Source organism: Scomber japonicus, chromosome 3, assembly GCF_027409825.1.
Source record: "Scomber japonicus isolate fScoJap1 chromosome 3, fScoJap1.pri, whole genome shotgun sequence".
Lineage (NCBI taxonomy): Eukaryota > Metazoa > Chordata > Actinopteri > Scombriformes > Scombridae > Scomber > Scomber japonicus.
In genome coordinates, this window is record NC_070580.1 from 9,640,248 (window position 1) to 9,666,719 (window position 26,472).

General features: G+C 40.9%; 1 protein-coding gene across 2 annotated transcripts; it reads left to right on the forward strand.

Moving 5' to 3' along the window:
* Positions 1 to 683: 683 nt before the first annotated feature.
* On the forward strand, positions 684 to 26,220 carry LOC128355981 (ataxin-7). 2 transcript variants are annotated; one of them, XM_053316380.1, is made up of 13 exons: positions 684 to 820; positions 3,981 to 4,079; positions 8,369 to 8,584; positions 8,815 to 8,883; positions 14,431 to 14,535; positions 19,208 to 19,493; positions 20,133 to 20,461; positions 20,796 to 20,878; positions 22,280 to 22,566; positions 22,655 to 22,844; positions 22,945 to 23,066; positions 23,179 to 24,334; positions 26,006 to 26,220. In XM_053316380.1, exons 3-13 carry the CDS (start codon positions 8,377 to 8,379, stop codon positions 26,021 to 26,023), a joined length of 2,853 nt encoding a protein of 950 aa, XP_053172355.1. In that variant the 5' UTR covers positions 684 to 820; positions 3,981 to 4,079; positions 8,369 to 8,376; the 3' UTR covers positions 26,024 to 26,220. The 2 variants fall into 2 exon arrangements, with proteins under 2 accessions (XP_053172355.1, XP_053172356.1); XM_053316381.1 differs by lacking the exons at positions 684 to 820; positions 3,981 to 4,079 and having other exon boundaries at positions 8,330 to 8,584.
* Positions 26,221 to 26,472: the final 252 nt, after the last annotated feature.

Sequence of the window (26,472 nt, forward strand, 5' to 3'; positions counted from 1 at the left end):
CTTTGAAGTAGTGGCTCCAACACTGTGGAACTCTCTACCTTTAGGGTTATGATCGGCAGCCTCTGTAGAAGTTTTTAAAAACTGATAGGAGACTCACATGTTAAAATTGGCCTTTCTCTAACCTTAAATTGATTTAGTGATTGTTTCTCTTGTATGTCCTCTGTTTGCCTGCTTTTTTGCTTTTATATTTTTATGGTCTTCTATGTTTTATTTTAGTTTTTACTGCTTTTCTTTATTCTGCCTCATTGATTACATAGGTATATGCTTTTAATTCCCTTGGGTTTTTAATGTTTGAAGATTTTTATGATCTTGTTGTATTCTGTGAAGCACTTAAAATAAAATATTGTCTGTCATCATCTATCATTTTTTGCGTACATTTTAACTTAAATCAAAAACTAAACTAAACTAATATCAATTTTAATTCTAATTTTGAATGCATTCCCACTGGCTGCATACAATGTAATATCTTACATGACAAATGATTGACCTGGTAATGCAGTGCTAATTATGATGATAGAAAAACCTTTATTTTATTATTAGTAGTGCTATTTTTGATGATGATGATGATGATGTAGAGTTATGCGGGACTCGTCACAGTGTGCGTGTATGCGTGCGTGCGTGCGTGCATCTTAGCGTTGTGACGTCCGCTTCCCAGAATGCAGTCTGGTAAACAGACATGGAAGCACCAGGTGAAGACCTCCACAGAGGCTGAGCACTGCACTCGCTCTTTCCCACCGTCTTCTGTCCCCTTCTCCCAGTGCATCCAACTGATTGACACCTGCCTGCTGTTACGTCTACACCTAGAGCACCCAGAGGCTCGGTAAGATTGAACTTGTTGTCGATCCGGACCGACGGCTGATGACTTGTGCCTGCTTCCTCGCTAACGCTAGTCATGGCTGGCTACAGGTTTCAGCTAGCAGACTAATGTAGTAACGGTGGTGCCAGTCACAGACCCACACTGGCCTGTTTTCATCACACATCTCCTATATTTATGTGTATATTTTCTCACATCGTATTTACAAAGTTTTTTGTTGTTGTAATTTTTCTTTTTGAAAAAAAAAACAATGTTGGTGTCTGCTAGCTAAGTGAGTTGTGCTGTCAAGTTTGTGCACCTGGCGTTCAGAGAAAAGTATTTCACTTCTGAAGAAATGACATTTGACACACTTTTTTTCTTAGAGTTCAAACCACCATTTTATTTTAGTTAAACCACGACTACTGCCATGTTTATAATGCAAAATATGAGAAAAAGAGGCAGAACACAGAACAGTGTTATATAGTATATACACTGATGTCTTAGTTATAATAGTTGTATATAGATTTTTGTATGGGCTGGATTACAGTTTGACATTTTTATTGACTTTCCATGGAAATAGTTTCATGATGATCATATTGTGTTATGTCTTTTTTCCAAGTTTCTGTTGTCCAAATGATTTGTTTCAAGTAGGGCCCGACCGATACTGATATTAGGGCGCAAAACAATTCTGATATGGATATATTGACCGTTAATCTTATATGTACAGAATGATCCCTAACATGTGGTTATCAAACACTTGTGACAAAGATATGTAATGGATTTTGATATATTACAGTGACAGTTAACACTGCTGGGAATTCAATATTATAATTAACTATGAATAAAAAAAAACAGAGAGAACAACATTAAACTTCAATTAAGAAAAAGGGTCAAATATACATAAAATGTTGCCTATATTAAAAAAAAAAGATAACGATATATCTTTGACAGGCCAATATCGGCTGATAATATCGGCTCACTGATATATCTGTCGGGCTCTAGTTTCAAGCTGATTTTCATAAAAACTAAGAAACAGACTAGTTAAATGTCTGCCTTCACATTTGTGAGAAGTGTTGTTTGTTATGGGCCGTTAACTGCATTGAACATCAATTGACTGTTTTATGTTATTTTCACATACACATGCCATATTGTGATATACTTTATATTCTTATTGGAAAACTGTTCTTATCGATTCATATTAATGTTGTGATATTGATTTTATCCAAATTGCCCGCCCCATATGATAAAAGGAAAAGATATGCAGTAAATTTCTTCCATCTGCATGAGGACAGATGCAATTCAACAACAATCCTAAAAGCCCTCTGTGGGATAGATGTGTAACAAGCTGTAAAACTGTCCAGTCTTGATGTTCTTTATTTACTCTCTTCAAGGCAGTGCAGTTTGCAAGTATGTGGATGGTGACATATTTTTATAGTTGCCAACAAAGAAAAACAATCTCTTTATAAATTAAGCAATGAGGTCAAAGTTCTATCTTTTAGTATGAATTGTGTATTGTGTGAAAGGTTAGGGAGTCAAAGCCATTTATACAAACACCCATCTGACTGCACTGAACATGTGCAAGTAGAATCTTAGCAGTTATTAATATTATTAGTTACATCTGTGTTTGTGCAAGTCAAAATGTGTACTGTGACACAGGCCTGTTGGTTAGCTATAGTTACAGTAGATTCAGGGCAGCCAGAGTTGAGCTATGGCAGAGCAGGAGACCTCAGCAGATGTTTGTGTGTTTGGGACACACTGAGTTTAGAGTCTTTGACCAGGTAGCACAACTACTTTCTATTTTGGTGATGCACATTATATTGAATTATTGGCCCTTTCCTCTCACCCTAATAATAGTGACTAAAGGAAAAGTTTCCTTTGAAACACAGTTACCTATAGATTTTGACAGGTCCATGAGTGGGAGCACAATTTAAAGTATTTAACAGGTGCCATTTTTGTACGACATTGTTTTACTTTTTACGTACGTACATAAAAATGGATATTAAGAAGTGGCTTATTGGCTTGTCTAAATGAAATGGAGCCATCTTTAATGCTTTTCCTACTACAGTATAAGTCCAAATGTCTGCTGTGGGAAAGGTTTGTTGTTCCACCTTTGGCAAACTGTTGGAGTGAGAGGTTTCATTCCAGATAGATCATATTTCTTCCACGTGATGATAGCTGCCAGAGTCAGCCATGCCCAATTTACATGTTGTCCTGGAGGTATTTTTTGTGACAGATGGGTTACAATTTAAAACTTTTAGGTTTAAGGGCACTGACGTGACCTGTAGTCTTGGACCTGGAAATGTGCTTATTTCTCCATTCTGGCCTTTAGCTGTAGTGTAATATATATATGTATAATCCAGACCTTATAATGAAACATTCAGTTCTTTTCAGAATGTATTAATCTGCTGATTACCTTCTCAATTAATCACTTCTGTGTTTAGTTCATGAAACACTTGAAAATCATTTTCTTTTTACTTTAAAATTTAATTGATTATCAATATAGTTGCCAATTATTTTACTGTTGATCGACTAATCAATTAATTGACTAATCTGCCAATTATTGCTGCTCTTCTCATGCAGTTGTAACAACATACAACATATCAAGTATGTTGGTAATGCACTTTGAATTCAGGTGAGCCTTGTGATAGCATAACTCCAAATGATATGTTATTCATTTCCACTGATTTTGGCAAGTTGTGTCCACAAGTCAAAAAAGTTGCATAACTTAAACTTAAGAAATTGATTTGAGGTTGAGATGAGTTAATAGTGGTCCTGAGCTACAGAAAAGGCTTTTTATAAACAACTTTTGACGTAATATTCAAATTTAAACAACACTAAAGTACATTGTTGTAATTCATACACAGCAGCATAAAAACCCCTCCAGACATGTTTACGATGTATATAAAATACTTTACTTTGAATAAAAATGGGTGTTTATGATGTTTTTTCCCTAATTTTCTCACATTAACAATTTCAGAATCTATTAATATAATATCTCTGAATATTTTTCAGTAATAAGTTTCTAAAGCTTTACTGCTGTCCACAATAGCTTATAGCCTCAATGTGTAAAAGGGATTTACTGTGGGGCTGGGCAGGTTTGGGTTATTAGAGATGAACTGATTTCTACCATTCACTGATTTAACACCTCTGATACTGACTCATCTTCCCATAATGTGTGTGTCTCCAGACTTCCTCTCCTGTGTGTGTGGCAGCAAGTGATCACCCAAACTGATGAGGAGCGGCTGATTGAGTTAAAAATAAGTTCCTTTTTTTCTTATTTGCTGAGGTAAGTTCTCACAAGTTCCGATTCCCAAGTTTTTTTGCAGTTAGACAAACATTATAAGCAGTTGTGATGTGCTTACAGATGTCACTTATGGACATTACCATGTTACTTTTTTTACTTACATTTTTCTTTAAGTTACTTTAAACACACACACACACACACACACACACACACACACACACACACACACACACACACACACACACACACACACACACACACACACGAACATTGTTTTCTGTTTATGGATATCGGAAACTAAGGGATAAAAACACACCATTACTTTTTCATGTAAAGCATACTCTTCCTTCTTAATGTGTTTTTAGTATTGATTTAGTTATTATGAAGTGAGTGTGCTTGAGGAGAGGTAGCATCTCAGTGTAATATGTTTTCCTACAAGATAAATAAAAAAAAACCCTTTAAATGCAATGCAGTTGCAGCACAGCCTTCTAGCAATAAATCCAACCTTGGTGAAATATTCATAATTCCCTTCTCTTTGGGACTCTGTCAAGCTGGTTTGCCCTCTGAGGCTCCAGTTTGTACTGATGCTATATTGGATAGGATATATTGAAAGGTAGGTGTTTATTTTATCGATCATGTCTGTGTTTATTGAGCTTTGTGTATATATGGACAACATATTAAAAACCCATTTAATTTAAATGTTATTCAATATAAAAATCCAGCACTACAAGTATACAACTTTAGTATTGGGCTGCATTATATTACATAGGGGTCTCTATTTTTCTGATCATTAAATGTATATTATTACATTGGTTTGTACACTAGATGCAAAAAATAAGCATGAAAAAATGATTAGCCTACATACATGAAATATTATATTAAAATATGATTCATAATATCACTGCTTTTTATCACACATCTAAAAGGGAACATTGAGGAAGCTGTGATTTCTACTTCTCCCTTTTTAAAGAGCTATTAGATTTCTCTTCCCATCACAGAACCCAAAAGTCAGTGCTACTCACTGCAGATGGAGGAATAGTAAGACATCAGCATGTCATAAATAAAATGATTTCCTAGTGTAGGGTACCAGTGAAAGAAAGGCCTTGGCTAGCCTTCAAACAACCAATACTACAAAATCTCAACCAAGCGTTTCATATTATGTGGAAGTGGCTTAATGGGTGACTCACACATGACAGTGAAATCAACTGACTATGCATGCCTCTTGAAAAACAGCTGTTCATGCTTTTTGTTCTTTCCCACAATGACATCTTTCAGATAATTGATAGTATATTAAATCAGTGATATACACAACAGTGCAACACTGTATCAAAATATAACAAGGTGCTTAAAACTGAAATATTGAACTTTTCACATGTTGTCACTGTCATGCAACATTTGATACATGTTGTCACTGTCATGCAACATTTGATACATGTTGTCACTGTCATGCAACATTTGATACATGTTGTCACTGTCATGCAACATTTAATACTGTGCTTGTTTTATTTGCTTATCTACTTGTATGTAACCAGCTATCCAGTAGAGTAATGTAATTGACCAAACAGGTACTTTGAATATAAATGTACAATCCTAAACAAAAGTTTTAAGCACTTAAACTAAAGTGAGGATGCTTTAAAACCAATGATACTATGAAAAGTTTGTATTTATTAATTAACATAGTGCAGTAAAGAGAAATTCCCTTGGTTGTTGCTGCATCTCTGAGAAGTTGACACATGATGTTGAGATCAGGGCTCTGTGGGGCTGGGACTGAACAGGTGCCTTTCTGATGGTATTGTGTACAGTACTGTATAGATTTGTTGGGTCAAGTAACTGATAAAGATGATGATGGACTGTAAACCCAAATCTAAGCTTCAAGCCATGCATTCAATAACCTATGAGTAAGGTCAAAGCATCCATGTTTTTCTGCTGTCTACGTTATGACCATTTAACTGTTACTGACAGTTGTCATCATAAAGAAATGCAGACCTCAACATCCCATAGTATGAACTTAATAGAGATGGATTAAATAATAGTGGTGTTAGGAGTGTTCACATGTTGTTGAATAGCACAACACACAAGACACAACCAAGCTTTTGAACTTGAAACTAGTAAAAAAGGGTCCAGGTCATTTTTGCTCAAGGTTCTTTGGAGTAAATGCCAGCTGGGGATACGTTTAACCTTTCTGCTATTTATTAAGAGGATTTAATTAAAAAAAAAAAAAAGACAGCTTCTATTTGATATCAGAAAAATGGAAGGCTGCTTAAACTGGCTTTGTTATTGTGTCAAACTGACATATGGTTGTGTCTTAAGAATTTCAGATGATTTGAAATGGACAAGAGAAATGATTGAATAGATTCAAGCACCACAGCTTTCATATAAAAGAGAAACAACAGCACCAGATGGAGACTAGACATGCTTATGCCATTTGTAAGACAGGCCAGTCAGTGAATTAGTCTTTACAAGAATCAGCTGTCCCTACACTTCATTTTGTCTTTGACAAGACAATACATTTCTTGATTTTCTCGCTTGTCATTTTTTGTTGGTTGAATATGGACATCCTTGGAGGACATCACAAACATTTCATTTTGAATATGAAAGTTAAAAAACACTTTTGATAACTGGGAATCTGTTCAAGTGTCATAAATCTAATTAATTACAGTAGTACATTATTCTATTGTAGACATTCAGCTTCATTAACAGTAACATCTACTGATGATAATTTAAGTCTGACTTAAATGTAATAGATCAGGCACTGATCCATCATCCATAAAGACCAAATCACCTTATCCATCCTTCTCTTATATTCTTGTGTGTGATGCCTCACATCAAAGTAAATAGCTACAGCACAGACTAAATATATTACTCTGACACTAATGGTCAATCCATTTGTGGATTAGTTATTGATTAAACGTGGTCATGCACCTTCCTTATAGAGTATGTGGGTTAGTTTATGCATAAGAAACAAATTCATGGATTCAAGACATGACAAACATTTTTTGTAATCAGTCATTGCAAAATCATGCAAAAATGTGACGTTATAGTTTAAATATTTTTTTGTCTGGGAAGAAAGTAAGAAGTGGAGAACTTAAGAGCCATCACAATTATTATGATTTTTTCGGAATTTACATAAGCAATGAGCAGACAGTAATTGAGTCAAGTTATATCATTTTATTTATTTATGTTGCCTGAAATCACAAATCTTGATAATTGATAATGTTGAACAACTAACAACTAAACTCATTTCTAACACATTTAAGAGAGGCTGTGAAATCCAAGCAGCTATGAAACACTCCCATCAATTGCATACTGTTAGAGATCCCCTCCAGGCAGGATCAATGACATAAATAATAATAATAATTTGCCTCTGATGTGTTTTTTCAACACAAAAAAGTTCAATTACCTTGTTAGAAATTCTTAAAATTTGAAAATCAACTTCTTCTCCCTTATTAAAAATCCAGAATGATTATATAAATATTGTCCATTTAAAAAGTTGAACTGCTGGACAGAAGATGTTGTCCTACCTCACTGTAAAGTCCATTGTCAGTGTTTGTGCACCGGAGGCTTCAAGTTTCCACATCACATTTGCGTAAGCGGCATACTGGACCAGGATCAGTTTCCAAACAAATTGTGATGTCACAAATCATGATCGTGGGCTACACACCTTAATTTAGATGTTCAGTGAGCTCAGGGGAACTTTCCACTTTGATCAGATGAATGTGAAAACAGCCTTATAATGTTGAACCCAACTGCAAGAACAAAAAGAAACACCATTTTGAATTGAAGATGACTTTAAAGTAGCTTATTTAAAAAAAACAAAGTACTCTATAACATACTTATTCATATGTATTATATAGATTTGTGTATATTTGCCATACAACAATATACATTATTGGGTAGCCAGTAAGTGAACCAGAGCTTGTATGTTACATTTAATCATTCCTGCTTTCCAATGAGTCATAACACAGTAGAACATCCCCCTTTATATACTGAAAGTACGTTTGGTTTCATTCTTTGTCAGGCACAGACGAATCAAAAAAGGGCATATCTTGTAATAATAAATATTCATTCACCCTTCACTTTAACTGCCAGTCAACCAATTATTTCATTGTATGTCATATGTTGTGTAAGCTTTGTACTTGTTGCGTATCAAGGTGGCCACACACATAGATTTTTTTTTCTTTCTTTCTTTTTTGTGTGTGTGTTGTTGTGGAGGGGCGGGTGCGGTGAAACAACACACGGTTTTTTTTTTTTTTGCCTGTGTGTCAATCAGTGAAAAAAGTCCTCCTATCCCGAGCGCGACCAACGCTGACTCTTGTGTTGTTACATTGTAGCGGAAAGAATGTCGGAAAGGGCCGAGGATGACGTCAGGGGGGAGCAGCGCCGAGCGGCCAGGCAGCAGCTGAAGCAGCAGCAGCAGATCCAGCGGGGAGAAGGCTCCACAGCAATGGCGACTGTTGCGGAGCGGAGATCCTTGCCTAGTCCAGAAATAATGCTGGGACAGCCTTGGAGCAAGTGGGTCGACGCCGCCAAACTCCACGGTAACGACGGTGAGTCCCCCAGCGTCCCGAATGTGTGCGTGGAAGCGAGGTTAGAGCGCGACAGTTGCCAGTCCTAGTGTGTGTGTGTGTGTTTTTTTTTTTTTTTTTTTTTTTTTTTTTGGTCGGTTGCATGCAGTTTTTGGTGGAATATGAAGAAACGCTACTGGTAGCAACAGCACGGGCAGGCGAGCAAGTGCAACTATTTATTTGTCTCTGTGTCGGATCGCCTCATTTTTCAGGTGCTGAATCGGAGGAAAGTTTTAAAGACCTCGGGAAAAATCGAGAAGCCATGCGTTTGTGCAGAGAAGGTGAGTGTTTTTTTTTTCTGTCTAGGGCCAAAGGTGTATTTTGGTTCTGGGGATTTGCACACATACACACGCACGCACACATGGATTTCAAGCACTTTACACTAGTCGTTCGTCCAAAATTCAAACCTACTGTACATCAAGCGCGTCTTGAATTGACTGTACATCCGGATATAATTAGTCAAACATGTGTCTGTTATTCGTGTGGTAGTTGACATTTACATCTGTCCCTAAAATAACTTAACCGCAGTAGTTGAGCATGTTTCCCAAACATAGTAATAACATTGTCATATTCTGTTAGGATTATTCATTTCAATGGTGGGTGACTGGACTTCATTGTTTCTAACAGCATCCACATTTCTGCCATTTTACATAAAAATCATCTTCCACCATATTTTATATGCCACCCTCCTAAAGACAAGCACAAGAGTATCTGCCAATTTAAAAGTTAATGAGAAAAAAGGGTTAGTTGTTGTACATTTGATAAGGAAGAGAATCTAATGTAAGTATTATTGTTGAAACAGTGACTGGGACGTTCAGTAAGTCTCCTCTTCATCATAGCTCTATTTAAATGAGATGAAGTCACCCCATCAGCACAAAACATGACCAACAGCAATGTTTAAAAAAAACAAAAACAACAACATTTATTCATAAAAATATCAAAAACAAAATACTGACATTATGATTTTAAGATTGTTTATGTCTTTCAAACTACTTACCCACTAATGAGCATGGTTTTGAATTAAAAAAAATACTTACAACCTCCTATGATGTAAGGTTAAATGAATGGATTATTCTAGTAGGTATCTTTAAATCTCAGACGTAGAATAAGGTAGTTTGTGTAGCTGTTAGTGTTTTTGAACGTGGCTGTTTCTTCATCCTGTAGTAAGCAGTAACAGGGAAAGGTGCAGTCATGACAGAATAAAGAAAAAGGGCATCATCTAACATAAGTGATAACATCCACAATGTCAGTAGCATTCATTACCTCAGAGTAGTTTTGGCTACACCTCAGTGAACATTAGCTGATTTATTCTGGGTGTAGAATGAGCTTCACCACAAAGGTACCGGTATATTGTTAAAACTGATTAATAAATTACATCTTGTTTAATTACAAATCAACAATGGTGCACCATACTTAAGCCCCACCAAGCTCTAAGGTTGACATCAGAATGAACCTGAATGAAGTTTGAATGTTGCAGAGCTAATGTAATCTATTGTTTTTACACAGTTAGCAGAGCAAACTTTTAAAAGTATATACCCTTTTAAAGATTTAGCATTTATTTTTCTATTCTGCTGTGCTTTTAATCATTTTGCAGTGTGAATTTTTATCTCTCGCTAAAGGACATATGAGCCAGTACATATAAAATGTGACCTTGCTGTTAGGAGATAGTCATTGGAGCTAAAAGGACACAGAGATTAAGATATGTCATTTTCTTAGGGCTCTATTTCAAAAGTAGGTGAAGTAGGTAAGAGTTGAAATAATCTTATTCTCTGTTGTTCTGTTTGTGTGTAATTTGGCAGAGAAAGATGGCACTAATTAAGTAAAAAAAACAAAAACCATGAGGATCATCTTCAGACACATCATTAATTCTACATCCAACAACACAGAAGTAACTGTGGTGTGTGTGTGTAATTGTCACAGAATCGGACAGGTTTTGGATTTGGGTGACTCGTAATGTGGAACATTACCTTTTGGACAAGAATCTCTCCAACATTTGGGAAGCACATGTATGCTTTGGAATGAGTTTCTGCTTCTTAACAATGTGTTATTCAACTGAGAGTATCTGTTTTAAGTTACATCTCAATGACCATCAGAAAAGATGAGAAAGCATGAAGGCATTCAAGGAAGCAGTCAGTCGGGTCACATGATTTTTGGCCCACTCTTATGATGTCACAATTATGAGTCAAGCTTTTATTTCTTTCTCTCTCTCTCTCTCTCTCTTCATGTGCAGCTGTAAAGGAAAGAGTTAAATGCAGGCTACTTGTCAGGGCACTTATCTAATGTTGCATTTGCATTGGTCAACAATGTGGCCTGTGTGCATACGCTAAGACCATTGCACAATTTCAGTAGCAAACGTCCTAGACTAGAGGCTGTCGGTGACAAGAAAAATAAGAGCTTTCATATTTTATACTTGTGGCTCCGACGGGATCGTACAGAATATTTCAAATAGCATGATATCCATACGTGTTAGAGCGCATACCTGTAGAGATGATGTCTGCTTTATGGTGAAGGGGCGTAACGTGTTTGATGTCGTGGTATCTCCAGGTCAAGACAAGTGTTTTTCAGAGGAAGGCAGAGACAGAACGGTCATTTAAAATTCAAGGCTGTTGGATCACTTGATGTACAACCGGCTTCAAACATGTCTCTATCATGCAGCAGCGTCTGTCAGTGACTGTTGTTTGTGTCACGGGACTAATCAACACATGCTGCTCCTGGTAGAATTGGTGCGCGTATAGAATGATATTCATGTATTGTGTGTGTGTGTGTGTGTGTATGTGTGAGCGAGTGAGTGAGTGAGCAGTAGGGATATTACAAGTGGATGACTACACCTCTCCACAATGACTCACCACCAGATTCCTCCTGTGGTGTCACCACCATCCTAAAGCATGCAGGCGATTAACACACATATACAACATTTACCACACAATTTACAATACATTATGAAAAAAAAAAAAAAAAAAAGTATGGCAATTAAATGAGTGACGAATTAACTCATCACCCGCCTCGCTTTTTTTTATGAATTTGCAGTATTGCTGTCACAGTCGGGGTAGCTGGCAAATGTAGTGCCAGTGTCAGCCACGGGTCAGACTCAGCCAGCGTGCGTGCCGCTCAGAGGCAGCCAGAGCTGCTACTATTCCACCTAGATCATTCATCACTGCCACGGATGAGGATGCTGAAATTAACTGGACTCTCATTCTCGTCCTCTGTCTCTCGCTCAAAGGCTCGCTTTTCTCCCCATCGAGCTCAGGTCCTTTTTTACTCTCTTTGTCTCGCCAAGGCTTCGGCCTGCTTCTCTGCTCTGTTTCTCTCTATGTTTTTTTTTTTTTTTTTTTTCTTCCTCTCTCTCTCTGTCTCTCTGCCGCACTCATTTCTTGGCTTTGCTCTGTTGTTCTCTTTCTCCTCTGCATGGACTTCTTTTCTCTCTCTATTCTTTTTTATCTCCTCCTTGCACAAGAAGAAAATGGTAGATTTGAGGACCGGGGGCAGCCACGGCGGCGTCATACCACATTTAAAGTCAGGCCGTTTTAGCGGTACGGTTCAGTCGATGCCAGCGTGCTGAATGCTGAGTGGCAAGCAGATCTGGCCAGGTCGCTTTTATAGCCGAGCGAAAACCGTTTTGGAGAACCCTCCGAGTGAACACCAGCTGTAGTTTGAGAATGAGTTCCGTTCGAAACTCGCTATTGATCCAGTGAGGAAATGTAGTTGGCTTGTTCCACTCCACAGTTCTTGGCCTGTTTCACTGGAGGAATTGAGAGAAGGCAGAGTTGTACCGAAGAGTACATAGCAAGTTATTTATACATAGGAAATATGTTTGCTCTCTTATTTTAACTTCAATTGGCTAATGCTACAGGAGGGTTAGGGTTATTTTAACTTCAATCGGCTAATGCTACAGGAGGAAGGCTCGTACTAGTGGACCCAAAAAGTTGGCCTGAACTTTTATGCCAGCCACCAACCTTTGCTCTAATACATTGCACTTCTGTGGCAAGCAGTGAACTCTACCCCTCCACATTGCATTTCTTTTTTGCCCTTTTTTCTCTTCTTCAAAGCAACCAGACCCTTGATGGTACACATCATCGGCGTGCTTTCCTACTCAAGACATTTGCCTCCTCTCTGTGGCCGACCCCATCCGCCAGGGAAAAAAAAAAAAAAAAAGCCCTTTCGCTCCACTGCTGTTGAAGGAGACACTTAGCTGAGCGGCTTCAGACAATTGACACACATTAAGTAGCATCAGGCTTGTCAATTCATCCACACAAGACTGATACTGACCTCCCTGAGAGCGAACCCGGCAGGTAGACCCTTTTATATGGTCTCCGCCTAATGGCCCTCATCCCTTTTCCGACTCGGCCAGTGATGTTTGGAGAACCCTTGACGGCCCCGGCAGAGTACATATTCAAGAGGGGGCTCCACTTCTCTTCCTCTTGTATCCTCTCCTCTGCTCATCTCATCATAACGCCCCAGGCAATCTCTTAATTAGCCTTCTTAATTAGGTGGTTTCTGGTTCTCCGCGCCGGGGTAAATTTTGATCACATTCTGGCGAGGAGCGGCACTTCCCTCTGATTTGCTCGAGAGCGTCTCGCAGAGCACAAGGCTCGGTTCAGATGAATCGGGGGGTTTGGTAGACGCCCCTGCTCATGTACCTTAGCGATCGTGTGCCTCGCGCTTTCCAGGATAGAAAAAGTAAGATCTCTGTGCCCCCCCCTCCCCCTTCCCAGGAGGAAAAAAAGAAGCACTGAAATCAGCCACTTTTTTTTTACTAGTTACTTTTCATTTCAGTGAGCCGGAGAAGGAGGCAGTGTGCCGCTGTATGAGTTGTCAAATGTTTTTAAGGGTGCATGACCCTGTGTGTGTGCGTGCGTGCATGTGTGTGTGTGTTCACATTTTTAATTATTGCTCCATAATGTCTTCTTGTGTTAAGCATAAGATGGCTTTAGAGGAGGAGGTTTCAGATGAGTCCTGACTCATGAGAACGTGTGGAGCATTACTGGATAAGCGTTGCAGTATTGGATTTGAAGCATTTGAGTACATTTCACTGTGACATGCAACTTCCAGCACTTGACAGGCTGTGATGAACGCCATCATTTCACGTTTTTGATCCATTCTATCACCGCATAAATAACATAATAACACATAAAGTTGCAGTTTACACAAATTAAATTAAACTCTCATGCCCGACTATTAAATAAGACAAAGCATGTTTAAAAAACAACGAAACAAAAGAATAATAATATATGATATACAATATTTAAAGGCAGCAGTCGGTTCACACAACGCAGGAAGAATGTAGGTTAGTTTCTCCTCTGTAGAACTCCTATTATTTATTCATTTCAAGTCACAAATCAAGTGTTGTTAATGCAGCATGTGTTAGTGTAGTAGGAGAAGTGCTCTTCCATAGCAAGTAACCTTTGGATTGCTTGCTCGACTGGTTCTTATCACCAAGGCATGCTCTCCACAATGAATGGGGACTAGTACATGGGAGTGATTTGTATTTACAAACTACACACGTGCACACTTTGATCATATATATGTGTGAGAAATATTTTTTTTTAAAGTTCTTAACATGATATAGAAGTTGAAATGTATGTGTTGTGCATTGTAATGATGTCTGAATTCTGCTCAGGATGTTATCAAACACCATTTTCCCTTTTTGTGGTTTGTTGTGTCGTGCAAGGCAGTTATGCCATCAAACTGGAATTACCCTATTTTGAGCTATTACAGTGTTATGCTGCTGTCTGCTGCCAACTGGGCCACCAGGTGAACACAGATCTATTTATTTTTTTTGGCTCCCCTTGACTGTCCTGTCTGGTTGATTCTCCCCCCCCCTTGCACAGACATGCCCATATTTGGACAGTGTCCCGCGCAGGACGACTTCTACCTGGTGATGTGCAGCCACTGCAGTCAAGTAGTCAAGCCCCAAGCCTTCCAAGCACACTACGGTAAGTCCCATGCACACACACACACACACACACACACACACACACACACACACACACACACTCCAGCTTCATGCAAACACTGTGCAGTGCTAGGTTGAACTGTTTCCTAACTTTTATTAAAAACTCAACACAAGAATGGTAAGTAAGTTTTCAGCATCTGTAGGAACGGCCTGGCCTTGCCCTTACACCTCTGCAACGCTGCTATTTCAAACATTAACACACTGTGGTATTACTTCTCCCTCCGCCTTCCTGTTCCCTCCGCCTTCCTGTTCCCTGCGCCAGTTTTCCTCTTCAACACAGTCACCTGTGAGCGGGCCGCCACAGACTTTGATTTATTTATTTATTTACTTGACCCGCTGTCTGTCATGCGTGTGTGTGTTTACAATTCTGCTGTTAATGTTTGATGTGGCTCTCTCAGTGGCCTGTAATGTACCATTTTTTTTAACACATACAACACAGATCAGATTTCTGGGTCTATTTAATGTGGCGTGTGTGTGTGTGTGTGTGAGTGGATAGTTAAACAGGATTTTTGACTAGACTGCTGAAGTAAAAGGATGAATTATAGATCTGTGAATAGGCCTTGCATCACTGTGGATCTCGCTAAAACCTGACGGTGTTCATAGCGTTCATTCGCTTAAGTTGGCAAACTCTCAGAGTCGCTGGAAAAGACGAGCCGAGCTGTTCACTCCCAAACTCATTTCCTTGAAGTAGTTAAGGAGGCCGCATGCAGACAGCGACACCTTTCGAGTCTTGTCATGTAGGGCTGCTCAGTTAAAGTATGAGTTTATTGTGAGCCCTGTCCATTTAAGAGGACCTAAAGTTGCTACCTTGATATGGCTCCAACCTTTGTTAGGATCTCGTGCAACTTCATCTTTTAACATTCTCTTCTTCTAACTTTTCCATCTGAAAATACAGATGTAGTTTTTTCCTCACTGGAGGGTTCTGAGTGCCGAGCGGGCCCCCCCCCCCCCCAAAATGTGACAGCAATTACAGTTGTTATGGTCAGCCACAAGAGGGGGATATAACAGCACACGGCTCATAGAGGAACTGTCCTTGCTACTGTGTCAACAGCACTCAGAGGGGACTCCACCCACTCTGCTAAACAATATTAATCTGATAGTCTAGACCATGCACTACAGCATCCAGTTCAGTTTTCATACCTGCCCAGTGCTTTCAAAATGAGAAGTAGACAAACAATGGGGAGAGCATTACAGAAACCTATGAAGTAAAATAATATTTCACAGTAGGTGGACGTGGTACATTTCGAACAGGGCGGTGCTCTCGATGCAGACTCTGTGTAATTTGATTCATGGAGTACAAGCACTCAAAATGGTGTGACAGTAATGTTAAGCTATTCTCACAACCACTTCCTTTATTCATGCATAAGCAAATGATACATTATTTTGTTATTAAGCAAGTATTTGTTTTGGTATTGGTACATTGGTATTAATACTTAAATGATAAGGCTTGTGATTCTGTGTTTTTCTAATGGTCAACCCTAACCCTAACTCTAAAACAGCTGGCTATTGTAGCTTATTATTAACATGGCACTAACTGGAGTGAATAGAGCATTTGTTAGGCGATCATTTAAAGCAGTAGATTTGGCTTGCTATGTAGTATTTGGTGTATAAGGTAGCAGGGTGGAGTATATGGGATCCCAGTGTTAATGGTAATGTAGGAACATGTCACTCAGTGCAGCAGCATGGCTCAGTGATGTGTTTTTTAGAGGAGTAAGCTATATTAGGGTGTGGCTCCACAGGCAAGACTTGTTACTAGGAGCAATTTATTGTTGGGTGTGGTGTTTCTTTTTTAATGAGATTTTTCAAGTTTCAGGTTTCATTAGTCATTTACATGTTTGCACATGACACGAAATTACTCGGTACTCAGGCCCAGCAGCGTACAGTACAGTACAGTACAGTACAGTACAGTACAGTACAATGAGTAAGTCTAAAAAATAAGCTCACAGTAAGAAAAATAAAGAGCAGACTTACGCTTTAATAAAATGTTATACCTATTTTCCAACACATGTATGCTATTTACAAAGTCTACAGATTGAATAATGCAAATTGCTGATTGAGCAACCAATGATGGCTCCCATTCAAGTGGAAGTTGAAAGCACCAGAACACGCTCAGTCGAATTCTCTACCCATACGCTGTGATTTTCTCCTCCACTCTTCCTCCCTCCGATGCCATTACTGGAAGACCCCATGTTGCGCTAACGCAGGGGGGGGGCAAAGGCACTGATCTCAGCACCGCCCGAGTACGGTCTCAACGCTATGGTAGCACGCTCCTTTGAGCCCATCTGTCTCCCGTTAGGTGCTCGCGCTTCACGGCTGAAGCTGATCTCAGCAGGGGTGACACTCGCCGCAGAACTGGGGGAGCCGTGAGTTAGGCTGCCTTTTTTTTTTTCTTTTTTTTTTTAATGCATTCATTTATGAACTTGTCGAACAAAGACGCATCCCCTCACTCGCTCTGCTCGTACACGTCGTTGCTGTTGTGCAAACAAACACACACACACACACACACACGCACACAAAAATAAAATGTTTGCAACTTGAACTGAGATTCCAAGAAAACTAACTACACAAAACATTTGAGGACTAAATGTTTTATTTTATTGACTAAAAAAAGCAAAATTCTTATTATTACACATGTATTTAACAGCAGCTCCACCACACTAGGACTGTAGCGCGGCCTGTTTGGAGACGGTAGCTAGGGCCGTCACACTTGTACGTCGATGTTTTCCTCTAACTCCCACAGCCAGGGATTCCCCTTTGCATCGAGCCAAGTGTTTTGACAGTATGAAAGAGGATATTAAAGCTCCTCCTATTCCTTCTGTCTGTTGTTTAGTTGTTTTTTTTTCTTTTCCCTCCTAAAAAAAATCTTCTTGACTCCTCTTTTTATTTCCCTTCCACTGCCGCTGGCGTTGGCTCTCTTTTTTTTATCTCAGTGTTAGTACTTTGTGGACAGAGCGCTGAGTGTCACGCTGAGGTTTCCTGGTGCGAGTTTGTGTGCGGGGGGAAAGGGAGGGGGGAGGGGGGGGTGAACTCTTGACTGTGACCGGGACAGGACAAGACAGCGGGAGATGGGAGGGAGGGCAAATGAAAAGGGTTCGGGTGTTGAGAAGAGAAGAGGGGAGGGTAGATATCTGAAAGTGTGTTGTGAATGGGTGTGTAGAGAAAAGAGGGCACTCTTAAAAGCATTTTTCTCTCTCTCTTTCTCTCTCTCTCTCTCTCTCTCTCTCTCTCTCTCTCTCTCTCTCTCTCTCTCACTCTCTCTCTCTCTCTCTCTCTCTCTCTCTCTCTCTCTCTCTCTCTCTCTCTCTCTCTCTCTCTCTCTCTCTCTCAAAAGGGAAGTTGGAAGCAGTTTGAATGTGCGTATGTGTTGATGGGGGCAGAAGGAGATTGGGAGTGGCAGCTCTGTACGTGCATATATGTGTGTGTGTGTGTGTTAGTATCCCCCTCCGCTGTTTCTGCAGCAACAAGCTCCTTTTTTTTTTTTTCTTTTCCTCAGCTCACCTGCTGAGACTGAGCTTTTGCCCTGCAGCCCAGTTCCCAGCTTACACCGCGCAGTTAGTCGCCAACACAGACGCTTTCTATCAAAACCTGTTTGTGCTCCAGAAGCTGTATCCTCTTACATCCACTTCATGTTCACTGGTGTTTCTTTTTTTTAATCCCCCTCTTGTTCCTCTCTGCTGTTTTTTGTTCCCGCGTTTAAGTGTTGACAACAAGAGGGTCAAGTCAACCTTCAGACACCCATTTCTCCTCAGTGGACACCTCTCTGTGTCTCTGTCTCTCTCTGTCTCTGTCTCTCTCTCACTCTCTCTCTGTCTCTATCTCTCTCTCTCTCTTTCTCTTTCTCTCTCTCCACTTATGGTCACAGCAGCAGTACTGTTGGCCTGTCCATGTGTGACCCCTCTGTGACCCTCACAGGCCAAGTATATCTTTTAAAGAGCGTCTGTCGGGCCACGATTCAAGAATTTGGTGCAAGTTGCTGCTTTTTCCTCCCCCTTTTTTTTTCTTTTGTCGTGTCTGTCGTGGCGGCTAATGAACTCCGTGAAATGAGTTCACGTTGTGGTGAAATGAGAAGACTAGTGGAAATATCAATGAAATAATTGCGAGCGTGCAATTTCATTGTCGTACGCCGCGAACCAGAAATAGCTAAGGATGATAGAGCCTGCTTTGAAAACCTTATGCCTGGTTTATTGCGAGGCACACACTCAAAAGGGGACCCGTGTTTGATGATGAGGAAGAGATTTCGTTTTGGATGCGGGGCGGTTAATAATGAGCTTTTTTTCTTTTTTTTCTTCTTTTTTTTCTATTTTTGACTTGCCATCCACCACTCAGTATCATCCTAACCTTTTCTGCTGTCATACTGCCTTTTATCATTCGGTACAGTAGCAGTTCTAAGAAGCTCAGGCAGGAAATGAAGCTCTTGACCTGTCGGCTGGTTCTATTTCAGGCTGAGCTAGTACGGATGACAAATGCTTGCTATTTGTTGTTGAGGTAACTCAGAGGAAAATTTCTGTGTTCCTGTATTATTGCCAAATGTAGCCGTTTAGGATAGTCTCTTATATTGCTACGCCAAAGCTTTGAAATGCTTTATTCTGATGATCTAATTGATTTTGAAAACCGTGTCTTAATGCCAGATCTGGTTTGTACTTTCCATCCAGAGAGAAGACACAGTTCGGCCAGCAAGCCAGCTTCCACCTCGCCCTTCCCTGTGCCAGGCAGGAACCGGAGTAGCAGCGGCGCGCTCGGGTCTGGACTGGTCTCGGGGTCCGCAGCTGGAGTGGCGAGTGGAGGGATCCACGGCCGACCTTCCACCGCCGGATCCAGCTTATCCTCTTCTTCGACGTCCTCCTCCAATCCCAAACTCCTCAAACAAGCCAAAGATAAGCTGCCAGGCATTCAGCGAAGACCTTCCTTCCCCTCTTTCAGGATGCCGCCAGAAAAAATGTAAGTATATATGGAGATCTTTACCAAAATCAGGATGAGCGAATTAAATGTCTTTATGTTGAAATTATGAAAGAGTGCCATTTATTAAATCACACGTTTCTTGATTTTAATTCTAACTTGTATATTTAAGCCACACCAAATAAAATACCGATATATCTGTGATAGGCCAATATCGGCCGATAATGTCTGATATATCAGTCAAGTTGTACTTTTAACAGTTTCTCAATTACATTTACCAGAAAGTGTACTATGTGATATATTTTATTTTATTGTGCACCTTTGTGCTATGCTAAATCGTGATGATCCTCCTTGATCTCTATCCAGCTTTGTACTACACTGAATGACTGTGTAGTGAACAAAATAGCATAATCCTTACAATGAATGTCTAGCAACTCCTAAAACTCCTGACATGAATTCACATTACAGGAAGTGTGTTTCAGATCAGAAAAAAAACGAAAAAAAAATGGTTTTACTTATGTATTTGAAGAATGATGCATCAATAGATTTATGCTTTGTCCTCCCAGCTTCATCTACATATGCTCATTTGTCTCTTACCATGCGTTTTGTCACTGGCTCATTGTTTCTAACTCTCGGCTTCCTCCTTGCTGCCCTCCTCATTTCTGTAACCTTCTCTTCCAGCCTCACCCCGGCTGTCAAGGTGGAGAAGATGCATCTGAATGTGGACTCGTCAGCCAAATTGGTGCAGGTCCCCACTGCCCCCGCCACCACCTCATCCTCCTCTTCATCCTCCTCTAGCACCACTGTGAGCTCCAACACTACCACCATCACCACCTCCTCTTCATCAGCCCTTAAACCAGGCCTTAACTGTCCCTCCATACCAAAGCCTCCCTTACTGGCCCCGGGTCAGATCCCCAACGGCAAGGGCCACCTCTCAGTTCTCTCGGAGAAGAAGCAGGACAGCAGTAGCAGTGCCAGTAGCAGACGCCACATTACCAAGAAAGTGGCAGGTCAGCTTGACACACACACACACACATACACACATACACAGGACTCACAATATATTCTGTTTTTGCTTGAAGTGATTTGTCTTCTCTAATCTTGTTTAGTTCATTTGATAAAAGAGTAAAGGGTCAATAAAAGAAGCAAACATGATTCTTTATGAAATCCTTGTGTAAAGCCTTGAAATGCCATCGGTTATCTATTCATATACAAAGCAAAGACTGATGTTGTATATAACACAACTGAAGAGTTAAACAAATGTTAAGAGAGCAGTTGATTTGTCTCAGTGTGTGTGAAGTGAGTAACAGCTATCTTGTCTTATCTCCTCTGCTGTGCCTTCAGAACGTGAGTTCAATGCAGACATCCACTGTGGCGTTGTGGATGTGACGTCGCGGAAACCATGCACAAGATCTCTAACATGCAAGGTAACCATTCTGTTTTCTGCACTGTGTACATATGACTTGAAATAAGTGCATCATGTACAGTGTTTCCTCTAGGTTGACTGCTGTGGGTACTGGAGCGAGGGAGTAGGGGCTGAGAGACTCAGCAGCTGTGAGCATGGTCAGATTAGTTTTACCCATTGTTGCTATCTTTGAGGCTAACTCCCATCACTTTTCTCAGCTGTTGGGGAAATAATAGATGAGACTTTTCTAGTTCTTGAGTAGGACCCGAAAGATACTAGATTTTTGAGGCTAATATTAGGGAGTAAAACGTGCAGAATATGTACATAAAACACACATTTTTTGCAGTGTGGTTATCAAACACTGGAGATAAAGATACGTAATGGAGGCATGATATTTTACAGTTTAGCTATACACAGTGCAATGAAACAGTACATTTAGTTAGCAATAATTACAAATTCCTATAAATAATAAAACACAACAAAAAACACATGTATGTATATATTAAACATGAATTGAAAAAAAGGATCAAATATAAGTAAAATACTGCCTTTAAAAACTTTAAAAAAAATATCTGTGCATATCGGACAACATATATGCTGATACCAGTATATTTGTGATAGGCCAATATCGGCCGACCGATATAGCGGTCTGGCTCTCGGAGAAGCTGCAGCATTCACTCTCTGTACTCACTGAAAGGAGCTACGCTATCCTTACAACAGTACCTTTCACATAGATGTCCTCTGATGAATGAACGGACTCAAAATAATTCCACAATAACGTTAAGTGTTCTCGTGCTTTGCACAGTGTGCCAGTGAAAATCATTAGTGACCTATTGATATCAACGATTGTGTGAAATTTCAGCAGCGGCGCTCTATAATTTATAAAGAACGAATGTAGATGGAAACACTGATGTAATATTTAATGGATAAGGCTGCTTCTACTTTATAGATGTGTTACAAATCTCACAAGAAGACCACCGTAGCCTGTTTCTCAATACTTTGCGACTTCTCTAAGATTTACATCACTAAGGATAAAATAAATAAAATCATTTTTTTTCTGAAAATGGGTAAATGTTACATCATCAACAGCAATGAATTGTTATTGTTGGGGACTATTTTCAGTCGCCGATTTGTGTGTGAGTGTGTCTGGCACCACTACGTGTGACTGAGACAAAATAAATGACAGTGTGGAGTGCAAAGGTGTGGCTCATTGGTGTGTTTTAACAGGTTTTTTTTGGCCAACAATGGAACTCTACTGTACAGATGAATGAGTTATATCAGGCTTTCAATATACAAAATGCACAAAATACTTTATATTAGGGCCAGTTCATTTTTCATTTAATTATTTGAAGTCAAAGTTGGCAAGCAGCTCCTGTTAGCAAATAACAATTTAAATCTTTTACCTTTCCGATGTCCTCACCAGACACATTCCTTAAGCCAGCGGAGGGCAGTGCCAGGGCGGAGGAAGCGCTTTGACACATTGCTGGCAGAGCACAAGAACAGAGCAAGGGAGCGGGAGAAGGACAAGGAGAGAGAACTCCACCAACCCCATTCCCAGCAAAACCCCCCTCTCAGGGAACCACACCCCTCCTCCCACCTCGCCGCTGCCCATGACGCTCACCAGGTGGCTCATGGCAACGGACCCGCCCCAGACGCCACTAAGCCTTCGCCGATCGGCAAGCCCAAATTTCACAGCCCTGGTCTTCCACGGTGAGTGCTGCTTCATGTTTCAGTTTTTACTTATATTACACTTATGAGATAACAAAAAATGAACTGACACACCCTTTATATCCATCAGACTAAACAGCAGTCACAGCAGTAGTACCCCCGCAGACCCTGCGGTAGTCCACGAGTCACCACACCATCCCCAAACTGCCCCTGATGGTTTTTCACGACCCTCCAGCGACGAGGGAGAGAACGAGGAGCGGGAGGAGAACGCTGAGAAACTGGACTGTCACTATTCAGGTTATCACCCTCGACCGGCAGCTGTAAGTGCACTCTACAGTCACTGGTCTAATCCAGAACTTATTGTCCAAACGTTCAAGTACTGTTTGTACAGCACCGTTGATACCATCTCTCTGTTACTAGTACTGTACCTTTGGAAGTCGACTGTTTGGGAGAGGCTGTTACTCCTTTGACCGGCGATGGGACAGAGTGCGATGTGCCCTAACCACAATGATGGAAAAGCATGTCAACTCTCAAATGTGGAAGTAAGTCTGTCCTGCTTAGATTGTCTTACATCCCTCTGTGATGTGGACCCACTGAGGGTTATAATAATTGTTAGCATTCATGGCTAATGAAAGGTTTTCTTCCTTGTTGCAGGAAAATCCCCTTGGCCTTGGAGAACGCCTCTTCCGTTGCACCTACCCATAGGACAAGCACAAATTCCCATGGTAGCACTCCCTCTTCAGGCTTCCTGGGCCCCCCTGCCACCTTGCCCCAGACTCCCTACAGCCAATCCTATGAGGGCAAGTCAATGCTCTCCTATGGGACCACCTTAAATGCCCGCAGCTCACCACAGGGCGGGGCTGAGCACCCGGCCTACGGCACCACACAGGCCCGACAAGTGTCTTCGTCGCCGCAGATGCCTTCAGCCCACTCGTCCTCATCCTCTTCTTCTTCAACTCCTTCCCTAGCCTCAGGCCGGGCGCTTAAGTCCCGTTCCTCCAGCAGCAGCAGCACTACCAAGTCGTCATCGTCCTTCAGACCCAAGGAGATCTCCTCTGGCTCCTCCACACCCGTCATCCCCAACTCAACCGGCGGGGGCAACAGTGGGGCCAACAGTAACAGTAGCAGCACTAGCTTCAGCTCGGGGAAGAAGAGGAAGATCAGCTCCATCCTGTCTTCATCCCACAGCTCCTCCGAATCATCCTCTTCTAATGCCAACTACTCTTCCTCCTCCTCCTCTTTCAAGAAGAACTGTGCAAATGTCGGCAGCTCAGGGAGCACCTACCACCACAGCTCACTAGGTCCTTCATCCTCATTGTCATTATCCTCCTCCCACAGCGGAGTCCACAGTGTGGGGCTTAACTGTGGCCCCAACGTGCGGACCAACTCACTAAGTCTCAAGGCCGAGCCCTCCGGAGGTTCGGCGGGTGGCTCCTCGGGGCCGTCTGCACGAGGTCCTCCCTCTGGAAGCCCCGCAGAGTCTATCAAGCGCATGAGTGTGGTAATGAACAGCAGTGACTCCACCCTTTCCCTGGGGCCTTTTGTCCACCACCAGTCCTCTTCTGACCACCATACCAGCTTCAGCCACCACTCCTCAGACGGGCGCCTTGAGAGTAAGAAGCGGAAAAGCTCTCCGGCCTCCAGCGGCATTAATAGCGGAGGTGGGGGAGGAGGGCTCGGAGGAGGAGGGGGAGCCGGACCAGGTAGACCCAAGGTGGCCAAGTCTCCTGCCATCAACAACATCCACGGGAAGCATGGGCGGAGCATTCCAGGGACGCCAGGGCTGCCCAACAACTCCCATTTACATCAGGTGAGTAAATGTACTTTAACAGTGAAGAAGTTGTGTTTCCATAATAGATAAATGACTTTATGATTCTTCTCATACTTCAAAACTGCACTCAAGTTAACTGAATGACTGTGATGGTGTTGAGGATTTTACAGAGGGCAGCCAAAATATGTAGTGCTGAAATGATTCCTCACTGTGTCAAATCAATTTATAGTTAAATTCACTCTAGCCTCTTAAATTTGAAGGTCTGTTGCCTTTTTCAGGTTATATATCTATGATTTGAAAATGTTTGGGTTTTGGATTTGTGATCAGACAAAACAAACAAGTTGACTGTGTCAGTTTTGTGCTCTTGGCACTTGTATTTAGGGCCAGACTGATACTGGACTTTTTGGGCCGATACTGATATTAAGGAGTAAAAAGATTCCGTTATTGATATGTCAGGCCATGATTTTATATTTAAAGAATATATACATAAACATACATTTATTGCATTGATCCCTGAAATATAGTTAGCAAACACACATCAGTACATATCCGACAACATGTACGCTGATACCGATATATCGGTGATAGGCCAATATCGGCCTATAATATCAGCTGACTGATATATCAGGTTCTACTTGTAATGGGTGTTTTGCTCGATTTGTTCAGGTTTTGTAGGCTAAATTTATGAAGCAATCAATAGATTAATACAATATTCCTAAAAATCCATGAACATGAATACCTCACTGAAAGTCATCCACTGAAATCCACTAAAATTCTGGGCCGATACTGATGCCGATTTTCAAAATGAGAATTTGGCCAATATTTATTTTTGTTTTTTGGTGACGTTATGTTTTGTTATTTATTTTACAGGGTAACAAAAGAATCCCTGTAAAAAAAAAAAAGAAAGAAAAGACAATTAATTCAGCCCATCATTACACTATCTGTGAATGAGCACAAATTCATGAAACAATCCTTAATACTTTCATAGGAAATTATTTTTTCTTTTTGTAAAACAACTGCTTTAAAATCCCTTTCTCCTGCTATACAATTACCTACATAATAATAAGAATTTTCCCTACTTGGGAACTTAGGCTGATTTTAGTCAACAAGAGGAATATTGACCCATACCAATATCAGTGCATCCGTAGTAATATGGATTCTATAAAACAACAACACAGCAATGAGACATTTCCCTGAATAAGCCAAATGATCTGTGCCCAAGTCACATCAGAAAACAGATACATTGCTGAAGGGGAACAGTTAGAGGATATCATAACAATAGAAGCAATGACCAGAAGATGAATTTGACCAACCGGCATATGTCTCACTGTGTATAGAAGGTAGTTACAGTTGACAGATACTGCTAGTTGACATGTAACCTCAGTACTTCATTTGATTTTCTATTTCTGTTTTGGTTCCAATTGCTTATTATTTCCAATTGCTGATTAGTATTTGTCAGTAAAGAAGCTGATGATGCTGGTATTTTATGTAGTTTAAACTATATTTGATCTACATTAGCAGCCTCTTAAAATGTACAAGTTCTAACTACAAGTAGAAGGACATTCAGTGGTAGTAAGAAAAAATAATAAAACTATGAATGACACTAGCCCAACCCTCTTATACTGACTTAGAGTTAAGTAGAATAAGTTAGAGAGTAGTTATAATTTATTACAGACCATATTAACAGTGTTTTTTCTTTCCTTTACCCAGCCAAAGGCTCGTCCCTGACAGCGGTGTCCAGCTTCTGCGTATGGAACTGGCAGACGGACGGGGATTAGTCCGGAGCAGTACGAGGACTGCTCCGGACTGCACGAGGCCTTCTAAAAAAAAAAAAAAAATCAAACCCACATTACTCTCAGCTTCCCACAATCCTCAGGGTGGAGATGATCTGGACTGCCCAGTGAAGTCAATGTGGTCCTTACTATTTCTCCCAAAGCCATGTGTGTGGGGGGGGGGAGGGAGGGATGGTGGCACTGTATGGGGGGGATAAGTCAAAGCGTTGGAGCGAGCCGTCGGCCTCCCCACGCGTTGTCCCAGTATTCCGAGAGGTCTTCCCGTCTGGTCGGAAGTAGGAAGAACGACAGCGACAGCCATGGGTCTCTTGAGCTCACCGGGCTCAGGTTAAAGGGCTGGCGCGAGCTCTGCCGCGACGAACCGCCATGACGCCGAGCAACTGG